This window comes from Pundamilia nyererei, unplaced genomic scaffold (assembly GCF_000239375.1).
Source record: "Pundamilia nyererei isolate P.nyererei 1_Seehausen unplaced genomic scaffold, PunNye1.0 scaffold00099, whole genome shotgun sequence".
Lineage (NCBI taxonomy): Eukaryota > Metazoa > Chordata > Actinopteri > Cichliformes > Cichlidae > Pundamilia > Pundamilia nyererei.
Window position 1 is genome coordinate 1,818,188 of NW_005187500.1, and position 17,083 is coordinate 1,835,270.

Consider the following 17,083-nt stretch of genomic DNA (forward strand, 5'->3'; position numbering starts at 1 on the left):
GCCAGACTGGTTTATGAATATTGATAGTCTGGCTGGCTGAGCGCTGGGTCAGCTGTAGGGCTGTATGCGTTCAGCCTTACAAACTGTCTGAATGTGTTTAACACCTCATTACAGAGACAGTGTGAAGCTGCAGTCACCCAGCACTGGTGGCTCTGCACTGCTGCCAAGCACACACTTAGCTCAAGTGTTGTTGGTGCACACTGGCAGAGATTTGGCTTGAGTGAATATCCATGCAGGTAGAGTTTGGAATTCTTCAGCGTTGGCTTGTAGGAGGCATACATTATAAAGGATCAGCCATGTTCCTCATCAGAATACAAGGCAACCACATATGGGCTTCCTCAGGACGGACATATTTATACCAACTGTGCTCATTTCCAGCACAATGTATTTGTCTACAGATGGTACTAGAGCTGTTTTGCATGATTTGCAGTTCAGTAATAACCTTTCTTACATCGTACTACGTCTTGGTGCAGTCCCTCATCCTCTGAAACAAGCTGTTCGCTCCTACTTTCCTATTAAGCCTACTTTCTTCTGCTTGGCTGCCCCTTGCAGAAAGAAGATTTGAACACCAGGTAGAGTGACGGTTTCTGTGCCCACAGGTGTCTTTATGTTTCTGATGTGACTATATTAGGAATATTCTTTCTCAATGATGTCATACAGAGGCAGGTGTAGACGGGGGGTCGACTGCATGTCGCACAAAACAAGACCAAACACATCAGAAGTTGAATTGCTCACGGCAGCCTCCACAGTGCTGAAGATCACTGGGAGCGAGACTGTGACGTCACCCATCAGTCTCTCGTATTCGCTCATATCCGCTTGCTGCACGTCGCATACTTTCTAATCATAAGGAAAACAATAAAAGGAACAAATCCAAATGCAGGCTCATGCTTTTCCTCCTCCACACGCACTCGAACTTACAGCCATGTAATTTGACATCAGTGTTTTTCACACACTCAAGAACACAGGCCAAGTAATGGGATTTTAAAGATAGCATTTTGTTACGCTGCCTAACTGAGAGGGAAAACATACATTATGTTCTACAAAGGCTTTAACCTTATATTTATATCTGATTCATGATTCCTGCTTTCTCCTTTTTAAAGCTCTGGGACTGATGTGAGGTAGGAAAGGGTTTTGAATTTTTGTAGCATTTAGCAGCCAGCCCCACTTTGCTGACATTGCTGTGCTTTTTCTTCTTTAGGTCTAAATCTGTTGGTGTTATTGATCTTGGCCTACCGATTCAAACCCAGTTCCACCATCTCTTGGTCAGAACCCCGATGTTTACCTTGATCCATGAATGGGATCTCTGTGTTGTTCTCGTAGGTTTTGGACCGTTCCATCATCAGCTGGGTTTTGAGGTGTCACCCTTGTCTCCGACTCCCCCACTATGAGCTGTGTTTGATAAAACCTCCCTCTGATACTGTCAGAGCTGTTGATTCTGGTGCTCCCCTAACAGACACGGACCATTTGAGACCAGAACACACACATGCAAAAACACACTGCAAGATTGATGCAAAACACTTCAGTCCATCATACACATACTGTACCCTTCATGCCATACAGTGTGCACATTATTCTGGCAGCTGTTGACAATGAAGGGGATTTATGTTGAGTGGACCTTTTTGTTTCAGTGCCTTTATGCCTCTACTTGCTATTAAGCAAGCTTTACAAGAGCCACGCTTGGTCTTTGTCTGGGTGTCTCATATTTGAAGAGCTTCTACTGCCAAACATATTTTTGCTTTAAACCTTATCAAACCGCAACTTGTGTTCACACCGTCCACCTGCCAGGTGGGGTGACAGTACCACATCATCCTGACACAGAAAAATGCAGAATTGAACAGATCAGCTCCATCAACGCTGTTACGGGTCCTAATCTGGCTTCAGATGGATATCCTTACAGTTACCACTGGTCTCTGTGTTGTGGGCTGAGAGACGAGTGTGCAGCAGTCCTCTACAAAGCCTCACTGCTCTCCTGTTGGTTACACAGTGAAACTTATGTCTTTGGGTAAATAATGCATATAAATATAATTTGGGGAATTTTTATTGTGTACCGCATTCTTCGGACCATAAGGCGCACCAGATTAAAAGGCGCATTAAGTGAAACAAAAACAGTCAGATAAGTCAAACTTTCCTCAACTCATTCTTCTTGCTACTCCACTTCTGTACCATTGATTCATTAATGCTGCGTTCTCTGGCAGCTGCTCTATTCCCATGTTGTTGCAGTATATTAATGACTAACCTCGTATTGTGGATGGATTATCTCAGTTGTTCCCCTGACTGAAGTTTGGTCCGTTTACAGCATCCTGCCATGCGATTGCATTTGTCTCTAACCATCAGGAACCCTCACGTTAACTTTTATCGAGTAGAAAAAAGTTAGCGTTCATCCTCCAGCTTCACTGTGTTTATGCTAACATAGCTGTGTCGCTAGCGATCACGTAGCACATCATTATATACCAGCTAGCCCAACGTCAGTAACCCTACAAACGTCACTGCTGTTTAGTTTTGTCTTCATTTATGTTGGAAGTGATAGCAGAGCTGTACGTTTGAATTTTTTCAGAAACCTCTCAGTCAGAACATGCTATATCATGTTTAGGTGGAAGCTAGCGAGCTAACTTCCTGCTAACTTCTAACTCCGTTAGATGTAATAAATTCTGTTTTCATGGATGCCTGGATGTTAAACTTAATTGTTACACCTGGTAAAGCAGCAACACTGATCATTTTATTAAAAATGAAAAAATTTAGACAGTTTGTAACTCTCAGTGATGCTGCAGTGTTCGCTTGACTTGGGACCTCAAACAGACGAAGTTTAGGACCCAGATTCCTCTGCGAGGCTCCTGACTACGGTAGCTGTAATGCTCCAACAATCCATCAAGCGGTGCGGCTTCGTAGCTTAGCAAAGTCGTGCTAAAACATTTTTGACAGAGTTTTGAGCACCATGTAGCACAGAAAATCGGTTTGAGGTCAGTAAGCACGACCAGAATTCATACATGAGGCGCACTGATGATTTTTGAGAAAATTAAAGTATTTTTAGTGCAGAAAATACACTCTTTAATTGTGCTTTGTAACCACAATCACTTCGCACACTTCATTTAAGAGAGCCCCACAAAAGCACCGGATTGTGAAACCTAAATGTTAGGTGTGGCTACTGTGCCACTACAACAAAATTTACCACAAGAAAAAAAAAAGCTTGTATGGATGTGTCTGAAGGCCTGCTGACGACCTTGAAAACATCTCTCTTCTTTTACTGTAAACAGGTAAATCTAATCTTTGACCTCAGAGGCCTCAACATTTATTTCTCCTTAATTCCTTTTTCAGTTAGGCCGCTTATCCATTAAGTGCTCGTATATCAACGAGCTGCATCTGAGTGCATCCTGAGTGAGTGGACTGCCATAGTCATGTGCGCTTCATCTCTTCACCACAGAAGTGTTTAAAAAAGAAATTTGAGTGGTTGCTGTGGCACCCAAGTGGAAACAAAACAGATGTAAGCCGATGTAGGCAGTGTGTATGTGATAGAGGGGCCTCTGAGATATAAGCTAGACGTGTGGCATGATGCTCCTCTGCTGTTCAGTGATATAGGTTAAATAAACTCCCCGGGACAACTGATGGCTTGCTGTGACATCACTCAACTGTTGGAGGAGACACGAGTGCTGGAGGTTCAAAGTGGCCTTGAAACTTTTTCTTTTTTCTAAATGTAAGATTTGATTGTATCATCATGAAATAAAGTGCTGTGGCTAAAAGGAGGGGACTGTTCAAGGCCAAATATAGAAGAGAGAGAGAGATCATGGGAGAATGTAATGGGCTTTCTAATGTCCTGTCTTTGCCCCATTTCATCCAGATGTTTCAGTAACGTGTTTGCTGTTTCTTGCCACCCGCATCTCATCTCCTGTCTTTCCACACACTTTACATATTAGCGCACATGCCTGTTATCAGGGAAGACTGCCCACTCTGTGTCCAGATGAATAATAGTCTGAAGGGGAGAATAGTACTGTGTCATGGCGAAAGAATGCAGACTTCTTCTGTAGGTAATATTTCTATCTCCTATAAACATGGAGACTGTGCACATGTGTCAGAGTTAAATGCGACGGTGCCGGCCCACCATACGCTACGTGTAAGGTTACGTGTGGCTCAGTACAACGTGGTAGGTTGTCAGGAGTTAATGACACAGCATGTGGCTCCCTTGTCTTGCAGCTGAGATATCAACATGGACTGACCACCCCAGACCTGCAGCAGACACTACCCAACCTGAAGAACTTCCTGGAACATGGGCTGATGGTGCGATGGTAAGAATGACGCAGACACTTTCTACAGTGGGTTCTAAAGATAATTCAGAAATCTGCTCTGTGTTTGCAAGAGACACATGCAGCTTCACATCTAGCTAATCACAAGCTGTGATTAGCTAGATTCAAAGTATAGGCCATGCTCCAAGTTAATAGTTTGTAAAGTTTACTAAGCAGGGCAAATGGACATGGACAGTCTCAAACACGCCAACTTTGGAGTCGACATTTTTGCTGGAGATCTGCTAACAACGCACACATTTCTAAACACACAAGCTGCCAATTTACATAAGTAATGACCAGCACGTTTTTCAAAAGCTGAACTATTAGAAAAAGGACAAAGTCTTCAGTCTGACACTTTTCAACACTCACTTACAAACACTTTTGTCCCTCCATCCATCCATCCATTCGCTTCCGCTTATCCTTTTCAGGGTCGCGGGGGGCGCTGGAGCCTATCCCAGCTGTCATAGGGCGAGAGGTCGCCAGTCTGTCGCAGGGCCAACACACAGGGACAGACAACCATTCGCACTCACATTCACTCGCACATTCACACCTAGTGACAATTTGGATTATCCAATTAACCTATCCCCACAAGCTGGCATGTCTTTGGACGGTGGGAGGAAGCCGGAGTACCCGGAGGGAACCCACGCAAACACGGGGAGAACATGCAAACTCCACACAGAAAGACCCTGGCCTGATGTTGGAATTGAACTCAGGACCTTCTTGCTGTGCGGCAACAGTGCTAACCACCGTGCCACCGTGCTGCCTTTTTTGTCCCTGTTAGTGATTTTAACCATGAAATGGGCCAAAGTAGGCTAATAGCACTGCTGCCAAAACAGACTACTTTTGAATTAGTCAGCTACTCAGCAATAGTGCCATTCATGTTTTGTATCTTAAACCAGCGTCCCCAACCCCCAGGCCATGGACCGGTATCGCTCCGCGAGTCGTTTGGTACTGGGCTCGGGTGTGACATTTATGGTTTTCAGGGTTTTTATCGTTAACTTAATTTCCCTGGCTCTTTTCCCGCATGTTATGAATAAATCGTCTTTTTTTTTTTTTGGTACCGGTTTTATTTTGTTGTATTTATCCGCGACACCTTACAGGCCGGTCCGTGGCACAAAAATGGTTGGGGGCCGCTGCCTTAAACAACAGATTAATACAGAATATACAGCGCAGTAGTCGGCACATTAGTAGGAAATGGAAAATAAAGATTTGATGCAGCCATTCGTTGCGTTTGTCACATAGACTGTTATTTACAAAATACTTTGAAAGTGCTGCTAAAAGAATACTTTGTTTTAAGTTATGATGATGTAGCGTCCCTGCACATCATCATTCCCCTACATCTAAAAAAAGGAGTGGGTAATGAGTTTTACAGCAGCTACTTTGTCCACTGGAATGCTTAGATCTCTGCTCCAGTCTTATGGCCTGTGAGTAACCCTTTACTAAAACCTGAGAGTTGGTCTCCATCAGACTTCAGCTCCACTTCCCTATAAAAGACAAAGCTGTCTTTGATCTCCTCTCCCAGGGTCAGCAAAGGGGAAAATGTGTATTACACACATTAATTGAATAATCTTTTGTTTTGAAAGGAAAGACGCCATGAAAAGCTCGAGCTCTCAACTCTGTCCCACTCCCAAAAAATCTTCACGGGAAGTGGAAGAGCCCAAAGACAGATGAGATGAAAGCGTGGGTCTGCTAACCCTGGAGCTGTGTGTGCGCGAGCGCATGGGAGGTTTTAAAGAAAGTGGAAGTCTTCTGCAGCGGTTTTCCACAGCCACGCTCTTGTGTGACAACGAGACCACAGTGACAGAGAGGAGTTGCTCTGTACTGACTCAGAAGCCATCAGCTGAGTGAAAGAAACTGCCGTTCCCATCATTTTGAGCAGCACTGAGCCACAAACACATGTTACAGATTTATCTGTCATTAGCACTGTCAGAAGATATAGAGCTTCAGCTATGTTGCCACAGCGATTAGACGGTTCGGCATTTGGAGAAAATGCGTACGAACTAGATTGATGTTCACTTTCGTTTCTGTAGAGTAAATATGAAGCAGCCAGCAGCTGATTAGTTTATTTTAGCACAAAGACTGGAAGCGCACTCTGTCTGCCTACAGGCACCTCTGAAGACTAATAATTGATGGCGTGCCACAACGCTAAGTCGTCTTTAAACCTCTCGTACATATTGAGCAAAACTATTGTAGTTACGTTTTGATATTTTGCCATTTAGCTACTCAATACAGCAGAGTACAACAGGAAATTGTAACCAATATTAGACATAAATATGTACATATTTAAATGAAACCTACAATGGTATGCTGTCCATGTTTATGTTCTGGGACTCAACTCCACTGGATTTATGTTGGTGTGAGTTCCAAGCCTTACAGGTCATGGTTATCTACGAGTTTCAGAGACGAGTTTGATGCTGTTTCATCCGAGAAGCTTCTTCAGTTCAAAGACCAAATCAGAAACACATTTACACTGGATCCAGATGAAACCATAGAGCCCTTTGTTGTGGTCTCACTCTTCACTTGCGGTCCCAAAACTGAGACAGTGGAGACGGTCAGAAAATGACCACAGCAAGACAGCGCCTTAGAAAACAGAATTAGCTTTACCCCCCATCACTGTCAGACCTCTGCCTTACAACCAAATATTTTAAATATTCAGTTTAAATTTTTCAATTCAATTTTATTTACACAGCGCCAAATCACAACAACAGTCGCCTCAAGGAGCTTTATATTGTAAGGTAGACCCTACAATAATACATACAGAGAAAAACCCAACAATCATATGACCCCCTATGAGCAGCACTTTGGCGACAGTGGGAAGGAAAAACTCCCTTTTAACAGGAAGAAACCTCCTGCAGAACCAGGCTCAGGGAGGGGCGGGGCCATCTGCTGTGATTGGTTGGGATGAGAGAAGGAAGACAGGATAAAGACATGCAGTGGAAATACAATAAAGGTTTCTACAGACAAAAACATGGACACAGGCCACAGGCTCCCCAGTGTCACCCACTGTGGCAAACCTTGTGGAAGTGGAAAGTGAGGCTCTTTGCTCTTTTTGAAGGGACAGTACCTAACCACTGGTACAAATACGTTGATGACAAATCAAAACCCAAGAAATAGAATCCGTCACTGTTCACATCAACTCAGTAAATAGAAACATAAAATTCACCATACAAAGAATAATAGTTTGCCATTTCTGCACTGTGCTGTGTACACTGAGGAGAATGGAAACCTCAATGCTGAAGTTTATCGGAAGCCCACACACGCAGACCAATATCGACTCTTTGACTCCCACCACCCTCCGGAACACAAACTTGGAGTAATCAGGACTCTGCATCACCGGGCAGAAAACGTCCCCTCTGAGGCAGAAGGGAAAGAAAAGGAACGCATGTAAAGAAAGCTCTTTAAACATGTGGTTGTCCCAACTGGGCTTTCATCCAATCAGCAGAGATGCACAGTAAAGAAGGTCAGACACCAGCTAGGGTGAGCAGAATGGACAGATAAACATTGGGTCAGTCTTTCGAGGATGCCAATGTTCACATTTTGGACAGAGAAACCAAATAAAAGAAGTCGATTCTGTTCGTCTAACGTAGTGTTTGTGTTTGCATAGTTGAAGCTAGCACCGCTGGTGAACAGCGGGCTGTGAGGTCAGTTTAATGGTCAGAAACTGTCTCACAGTGGTGTCCCCTGAAACCTCTGCTGATAATGACCACACCCGTTTTCACACATTGCCTTATATGATGAGGAACATGATCAATAGTGGGTCAGGGACCCTCTTAAGGAGCAACTCCCATCAGGGCTTAAATACCTCGGACTCTCCACCGAGCTCTTAGAACTGAAGAAGCTTCTCAGATGGGAGCTGAAACGTCTTCGAGAAACCTGAAGAAGTCCACTGTAAGCTCCTTAGATTTCCATCTTTTTAGTTTATTAGTTTCTACTTTTTAGTTTCTTTCTTTGGATTTTCTGCCTCTGCTCTGACTTTCACAAATAGAAACCAGTCCCTGTGAGCACCACAGCCTCCTCTTCTAATTGTGGAATGAATAAAAACAAATTGTAGGCCTCCCAAAAAAATCGTTCCTAAAACTAGATTCATTCTTTAATCGTTCCATTAGGTGTTCCACCTAAATTAAGCGCCCCTGGCTAAATAAATGGTTGCTTCTGTAACCTACTGTTACCCAAACCTGCAGTAAGTCACAGGAAAAATGAAAATCTTAAAACAGCAAAAAGCAGCTTAGTAACAAAGTATATGCCCACTGTCTCAAAGTGTAGTCATAAGACAAACGTTCCAGTATTTCACTGATGTAATGTTACTTGTATAACTTCTATAAATGGAACATTCCGTCTTTTTTGGATTCGCCCAGATGAAAGTCCGGCCTGACACAGGGCTCTGATGAAAGAATCCTCTGTAAAGTGGTGTGAATGAACAAATCTGTCAACTTCTGACTGCTGCTTGAAAAAAGAAACTATCCACCTTTATTGCTCCTTGATCGTAATGTGCGTACATGTATGTTTTCAACATTTTATTTGTTCATTTGTGTTACTTAATAAGTTGACCCACACATTTTGTCATAAAAGTACAGCTTTGTTGGACGCACTGTTGCTTTCTGTCCGTGTCAGTTCCGGTTCTTCTTCCTGCCGGGTTTAAAAAGGCTGAATTCAGAAGGAATGCCTGGAGCTGGGACTCGGCTTATGAAATATGGATGTTTTTAAGAGGCTACGTGACAGCTGCAGGTAATTTTGCTATATAGCCCGTGAGAGGCAGGCTAATCAGCTGCCTATCCTCCTCTTTGCCACCTTTTTCTTCCTTCCACACATCCAAACAAGAATGATGTGGTGAAGGCTATGACAGAGGGAACTGTTTCCAGAACGGATTTGGAAACATTTGCCTCCTACATATAGAAATAATTCATACCCACACCACGGGTGCATAGTGGGTTCATCTTGGATATTTTATACAGACCGAATGGAAAAGCAGAAAGAATGCGTGTAAGAATCGAAAAGAGCGTATGTCATTTTTATACAGTGGGCTTCGTGATGCTCATCTGGGAAACTGCTGATCATATCTTAATAGATTTCCAAACAGTTCTCTCTCAGAAACACATCATAACATGTCAGAGTATATACAATGCAGCCCTGGTGAAAAATGAGCAGTATAGTTTTTTCTCCTCTAATCTCGCTGAAGGATGGGAAACAGTGGGGGAAATGGTGAATCTATTATCGAGAGGCATATAGAGACAGCACCAGAAACCAGTTCTTTGTAAACTACGCAGTCTGTCGACATCAAAGCAAACACGTTCAACATGGTCCCATTTGCCGCTCCACATCCGCTGAGGGCCTGGCAGAAGTTCACAGGGTCCTAATCCCACTCCGGTGCCTGGAAGCAGGGCCTACGTACACGGTAGGTGTGGCAGGGCGCCTAGCCATGCACATTCAACGCCACAGCTGGTGGATGTGAATCTTCCCCAAACCCCACAGTGACTGAAGTTAGCAAAAGGATTTGTGTTGCATGAAGTACACCGAGGGTTGTAATATTTAGACAGCTGCGCTCCTGTCAGTGCAAAAAAAAAGGAAGAGAAATTCTTGAGTTATACACCTAAAATAAGCATTTGTAAGGGACGTTAAGCTTGACAGGTTCTCTGTGGAATTGCTGTATTTTTGATCATTTCCTTTTTCGTGTTCTCCAAGCATCCATTCCTCCTCATTTGGGAATACATTTTCTCTTTCTCTCACCTTTTTTTAAAAGTTGTGATACCTTTTTGTTTTGGTTTTTTTAATATCTTACATTCTGACAATATGTAAGATAAATATAAATACCCCTCCCCACACCGCGTGGTCGTCTGTGGCCCAGACACCTGAGTTTGACAGCCACTGACTCAACCCAGGCTTTCTATGCATCATAAGTGGGGTTTGTATACTGCTCGTCATAAATAGTAGAGAGTACTGATGTTTTGAGGGGACTGGATCACAGGAAGACGATAGCAACATGCGTTTTTAGTCATGTTTACTTTAGGGAAATCCCCGTGAAACGACTAAACCACATCAAACGCACAAGTCTTATCTGCTGTTGTTAGCTTTGGCCCAAAACCTGTGACGCCATAGCAGCATTTGGATATGATCGGGGGCGTGTTGTGAAGCCTGTCAGGGGATTAGACAGTAAGAAGGCTTGACTCACCAAATTCCTGAATCGCCTTGAAATGTGCCAGGTTTGACAACAGCAGTGGAAAGGAAGAGAGAAGGCAAAACGCTTAAGAGGGAAGGCAGCTATTTCTGGCTTGGCAAGTCAAGTTTTCGGCTTGATGATTTAGACAGAGGCCTGTTCGTAGCCTTTATAATGTGTAGTTTGTTTGAGGATGGGGCCCAGTGAGACTTAAATGTCTCCTGTAGGTGAGCAGCTTGTGCTAACTGTGGAGCTGCACAGCATACATTAGGGAGCAACAGGTCTTCTTCCAGTCAGCATGAAATGTCAAGCTCCTCGTATGAGTCCAAGCTGCACAGAAAGTTTGAGACCTCAAGCCTGTTACAGCATCTCATCTTCATAAGTGGTGTGCACGTGGAGGCCAGTACTCTATATATACATACTATATATGTATATTGTGTCAAAAAAGAGGAAAAGATGGTGTCATTGGTGTTTATACTGTATGTAAAACAATAAGTTTGTATATACGTTCCAGCAATGCATTCAGTTGGCAGGTTGCTGTGATCCTTCACGTGCTGCAGACTGCAGAGAATACTGTAAACAATGGAGTCAGAGCTGCATTATGTGATGACAGCACTTCTAAGTTACCACCAGCATCATCTTCACTATTATTGGAAAAAGCCCAAAAAAGTATGTGATCTGAAATATGTTTAAACAGAGGTAAAGGAGCTCCGAGGCGTGGAAGAATATCTGTGCGTCACCCGCGGTTAGTAACTCATCTGACGTTCTCTTACAAAACTGTTGAATTTCAGGTTAACTGTGGTTCTGATATTTTTATATAGTAACTCCAAATGGAAGTGCCATAAAGCAGAACTTTGGTTTACTGCACTGCAGGCAGTTTACTTCTTACCTGAGTACATCTTCATATACTACAGGCCTAGAGCTCAGTGTCTACTAACCAAACAGACAATAACACCCCATTCCTGGAAAAAAACCTACTCATAATAAGCTCTGGATCTATTTAACAACACATAATTGTCCTGTGCTGCTTACTATAAGCACTTGGCATTATTTAAATACAACCACTTTAAGTTCCGGCTTTTCCAGACAGCTTTAGGAAGTGTTTTTTCATGGCATGATTAATCGACACATTCTCACATATGGTCATACACATTCAACCTAATTGCCAGTATTAAATAGCACGAAATAGCTGTAACAGTTAAAATGTTTTACGAAAAAGAGAAATGTATTCCTGCTCGTAGGTTCTCTTGGCTGGCTTCCTCCCCGACACACCCAGTCTCCTCTGTTGCTAATACTCTGCCGCACGATTTGACACAAGTAATGACAGTAATAGGAGCCTAACCTTGAAACTGAGTGGAACAAAGTAACACGGTCCAAATACAAAACTCCTCATTCTGTAAAAGACTGTATGGTGACCGTGTGATTCTATGCCAGTGTCAATAATGCATTGTTCTCTGGCATAGATGAAATCGGAGCAGGCAGGTTAAATGGTGAGGGAGGAGTGGAAGAAAATAAGCGATACCAATTAAAGTCAGAGGCTTCTAATCAGCCGCTGCCGAACAGACATCAATCGGTCAAACTAGAAAACATAGTAATCGTTTACTAGCTTGTTATAAATGATGCGCGGAAATCTTCCGATTTTTACTCAGTCTTCTTCAGTTTCCAAATGTGCATTACAATTCAGTCTGAACAACATTTTCCAATTACTTAAATGGAAAATGACTTCTCACGGCATCTGTCTTTATGCGTTTCCACTGGTTCAGGTTTTGAATCTTTTTTTGAACTGGCTTCCAAGGAGGCCATGATGGTTCCATTTGGAAAGTTACAGATAAGTGTTTGAGATGGCAAATCATTCAGCTTCTCGCTCTGTTCCTTCTTCTTATTGATCTTTCCAGAAAATTAGGTGGTAAAGAGCACATTGTTTCCAATTTGCCCAAATACGCTTTGCCTCAGGACCGACCATATGCCTGTTGGAGGAGAGCAGTTGTAGCAGATGATGTGTTTTGGTTGACCTGTACTGCCAAGTAAAGCAGAGCCTAGCTCCTGTCGACCACACTTGGGAGGAACTCTTTCACTGGATAACGTCATTACCTCTTCCCTTTATTGTTTTTTTAAACCTGGCCTTGTTTGACGATCCAACGTGTACATCTCCGCGTAAGCCTCCAATTAGCTTAAATGTGAGCCATGAGGGACAGTATCTCCAGGTTGTTACAATAAGCAGTTTCATACTGGAGCTTCAGACTGTGAATGTTTCTCATTTACTGCATCACAGGCACTTTGAAGTTTGACACGTTTCTCTTAAAACTAGACGAGCTTCTCCACTCTGCTTAGCGAGGTGTCCTGCCCGTGAACCCTGTCAGGACCACCCTGGCAGCGTGCCTGAGAGGGTCAGACCCAAGGTCCTTTTTACAAGCTGTCATGGGTTTGGTGGTGAAACTGTCCATCAGACTTTTGGGTAACGCACGTGTCAGCCAGTGCTGTCATTACTGATGTCAAATGTTACAAAGAAGACTTCCTCGGTGAGTGTCAGCAACAGGAAGGACGTCTGTTACGACTGCATGTCTGACTGATCAGAGATTTACCCTCGATTCACAGGAAGGTCCTGCTTCAGCTTTAACCCCGGCTGTTCTGCACCAGAACGGTCATTTTTAGCAGAGTATACGTGGCCTTGGCTATCGGAAGAAGCGGCGAGGCGCCTGTTTAAATAGATTTATGGCTCCAGTTCATGGGCGGGGCGATCCGAAGACTGTTATCTGCGATGGAAGAAAATGTCTGACATACTTGGGTCGGCGCCTGCTGCTTTTCCCAGCAAGCAGAAGTTGAATGTATAGTGCTCGCACAGACTGCACAAATGTTTTCTGAATGGTGTGAGGGGAAGTGACCTACAAAGAGCTGCAGCTGCTGCTCTCCTGGACCAGGGGGAAGACTTCTTAGGATACTTTCTTCTGTTGGCTGCAGAATTGATCTTTGATCTGTTGCAAATACGAACAATATGTTATAACAGATTTTAACAAACTGTGTCAGTGTAAAACAGTCTTTTGACGTTGAAAAATACTGTTTGTTATTAAAGAGGAGCAATGATAAAAGTTCAGCACTGGAAGTTGTGGTGTCATTTGATTCTTCCATAACTCTATGCTTTACTTGTGGCGTTAGATTGCTCACTTCATCATCAGGTCCGCTCTGCTCTGGGAGGTTGCACTGGCCGTTGTTGAATTGACCTGGCTGCATATATGTTAACAAAATTGTGTGTTTTTAGTTGATGGCCTGCAGACGCTTTCATTGACAATATCACATTTATGCAACAGCCTCTTCACTCTAAAATACCCTGCTTATGATAAATGTGGTCAGAGGTTTACAGCACATACAGTCACGGTCATTCTTTTTCCAACAGACTCTGCTTGTAAAAATAGGCTGCAATTTTTTAACGAGGTCAGGCCCTTCCACAAGCTTAATGTTGGCCTCATTCACTCATCTGAAGGTGACAGTTTCTTCCAGAGCATAGAAAAGTGGAGACTCATCCAATTAACATGTACTTGCATGCAGTTGTTTGATCGAATGATCTTGGAATCAGCAGTTGTTTAGAAAAAGAGACCTTTTCAACTTGTGCAAGTCATTCATTCTTAGATCTCCTGATATTGGTCCATCCACGTGCTGTCAAACAAATCCCTTTGATGCTTGCTGGCAAAGAGAAACTGCAAATCAATCATGTTCACTAAAAACAGGTTGAGAGGTCTTGGTATTGGTTAAATTAGCTTTGGTTAAATGTTTGAACCTTCAGCACAAGTGCTAAAAAGATTTAAGTGTGTGTGTAGGCCTGTGTACTTTTGACCATGTGGATCAGAGAAAATGAATCCAAACTCAAGCAGTTGTTGTCATTAAAGGTGTACAGTGTACAATTATTCAGATGAGTGCATGTAAACCTCTGAGCACAGCTCTATATTTCATCTTAAACATGGTGCCGTTATATAGAGAGGCACTTTGTTATTGTAGCTTTTTAAATGTCTTTGCTTATTCGATATCTCTCTTTTCTCCTTACAGTGACCGACATCATGTCTCCAGCTCCATCCCAGTGCCCACCAAGTCTCAGCTCGGTGTGTCTGCAGCTTCCGAGCTGGCCTATCCCTGCCACACCAGCTCCCCAGACCGAGGCCTGAGGAACAGAGCAAGTTCAGAGGCTGAAGCAGAGCTTAAATACAAGCCAGCAACCCCTCCACCCAGCTACAATACAGCCATCAGTGAGGGAAAGTCCCAGGTTGGCCTGGCACCGCCTTCGCCGTCACCGTCACCATCACCCACACACCTGTCATCCTCCCTTGATCCAAGCAAGGCCCCACTTGACCTCTCCACGAATACGGAAACCATTGTGGAGGAAGAGCAGAAGGAAGAGAAGCAGGAGGCTAGAGGCACAGCGGTGGAGGCAGAAGGACGTGAAACTGCTGAAGGAGAGAGCGAACGGTATAAGGGGAACAAGAGTGATGAGATGGAGGAGAACCCGTCCAGCAGCTCAATGATACCAAACTCTTCTGCAGTGCAGGACACTGATGAAGAAACGATGCCCGCTGCCCAGCACCCAGGTGCCATGAATGGCTCTTTAGTATTAGAACAGGCGCCCATCAGCCTGATCCCAGAGCTGCGCTGCTCAGTGGAACAAGCTGAGGAGATCATGGGCACAGAGGCCACTGGTTTAGGTCTGGGGATGGGGTTGGGATTAGCAGATGAAGCCCGGCTGGATGACTACCGTTGCATCCCCGTAGACCATGCCGTAGCTGTGGAGTGTGACGAACAAGTGCTGGGAGAGCTGGACATGGCTGGCTTCGAGGAGTTTTCCAGGCGAATCTATGCACTGAATGAGAACATGTCCAGTTTTCGTCGGCCACGCAAGAACTCTGAGAAGTAAGGCTGAGGACCCGAGGAGAGACGAAGGCAGGAAACTTGCACAGATGCTTTTGGAAAAAACGCGAGGCAGGGCATGCGAGACGTGGAGGACGTGTGTGGCGCTCGCTCCTTAACCATAGCATAAAAACATCGTAGGAGCTCTTCTGGAAAAACAACCAATTTGCACTTATTGTAAACATTTCCATAATAAACATTTAAATAAGAAGCAGTTGAAAGTGCAAGTACTGGGACAAGCACTGCTCTTACTGTTCATGCAAACTTTAATATATTTTACAAACAGATTGAAAGCAGTTTTGACCTTTTTAGATTCACAGAAGGATTTAGCCTCAGCTTAAGTAATCCCCCCTCTGTTGTTCCAGTAAACGGGACCATTACAGTAAAATGACGCTCAGTCTTGACCTTGCCTCCTTTTAGATCCACAGCCAGAGTGCAGCTCAGTACCCCCACAGCTCCCTCCTGATCACTCTGCTAGTCTTTTGAATTAGTGCGGTTTTTCCTTTTGAGAGTCGGATGTCCCAGTAATTCCACCTTTGACTGTACAAGCAAATGTTAAAATGCTTCCCGAGCCTTCATTCAGGGTGTATGACAGTGGGCACTTGGAAGTAAGTGTGTGAGTGTGCACACACCTCACATCAGCATGTCATCATAGTCACACAATCACAGTTGGAGTAATCCCACCAGTGACCCCAAGGACACGGCAGTATTCTGCTACCACAGAGCGAGGTGGGAGCTGGAACCCGTAGCCCAGTCAGAGACTCGTTAACTGTGACACGCTGCATCTCCTCGGCTTCGACAGGCTGACCCACTCGTCCTTCTCCTCACGGGCTCGAGTTTCTCCTTCAGGTCTCAAATGAGGATCTTAAGAGTGGCAGGTCGAAGCTTTCAGATCTTGGCAGGGATACGGTGTCTGTTTTTTTTCCTCAGCTTTTACCTTTTAAGTTTATCGTCCCCCATCGGCATAAATTTAACGACATGTCCGCTGATTCTTACATTCAGTAGACCAAAACCTGTCACTGCGTGTCCGTCGTCTGTTGGAGTGTCACTCAGGCTCTCTTCTAACTGTCAACGAGTGTCTCAATCCCACCGTCTGTGATTTAGCGTCTCCCTGCTCACAACGCTTTCTTGCACTGGTATTCAGTTTTTGCATTATTTATGTCTCAGCAACTGTGTGTGTGAAGAAATCAATATTTAGTTTGAATTCACTCATGAATGTTGTCAAATATAGTAGACTGATGTCATAACCAGTATCCGGGTCCAGACTTGGACAGCTGCTTTGCACCGCTGGCCTTGATGAAGATGGACTTTCCACTGGCGGCGCACGTCGTGTTCCCGATGCAGTACCGTGTTTGCTGATTGTTGGGATTTATTGTATTTAAAACTAAAAGGTGAAGCATATAAATCATTTCCATAACCACACAGTTCATTAAGTGACCATGTACATATACTTTTGTATGGAGATTTTTGGGGGCGTTATTAAAGACTTGCGGTCCAATGGCATGGGTGTATGTATCCCATTTAAGAGTCGTCTGTTTGCATTTGTTTGGAATGTTTCCTATCAAAAGTAGAAACGCCAGTAATTCTGTCTCAAGCATCTCATTCACACACAGAAGCATTCACACTTCAATGGAAGTGTTTGGGGAAACTGGAGCCACCAACTTTCCAGTTGCACAACTGCCCTGAGCTAACATGGGAATGCTAAGAGATTCCAAAGATTGTCCATCCATTCAAAATCCCCATGAAGCGATTTGTAATAATCCCTTTG

General features: G+C 43.9%; 1 protein-coding gene across 1 annotated transcript in view; it reads left to right on the forward strand.

Annotated features, from left to right (window-relative positions):
- Positions 1–16,840, forward strand: part of uvrag (UV radiation resistance associated gene) — a 95,520-nt gene extending 78,680 nt beyond the window's left edge. The window contains 2 exon segments of the mRNA XM_013912749.1: positions 4,186–4,277; positions 14,464–16,840. Coding sequence (XP_013768203.1) covers positions 4,186–4,277; positions 14,464–15,322 — 951 coding nt within the window. The 3' untranslated portion in view covers positions 15,323–16,840.
- Positions 16,841–17,083: the final 243 nt, after the last annotated feature.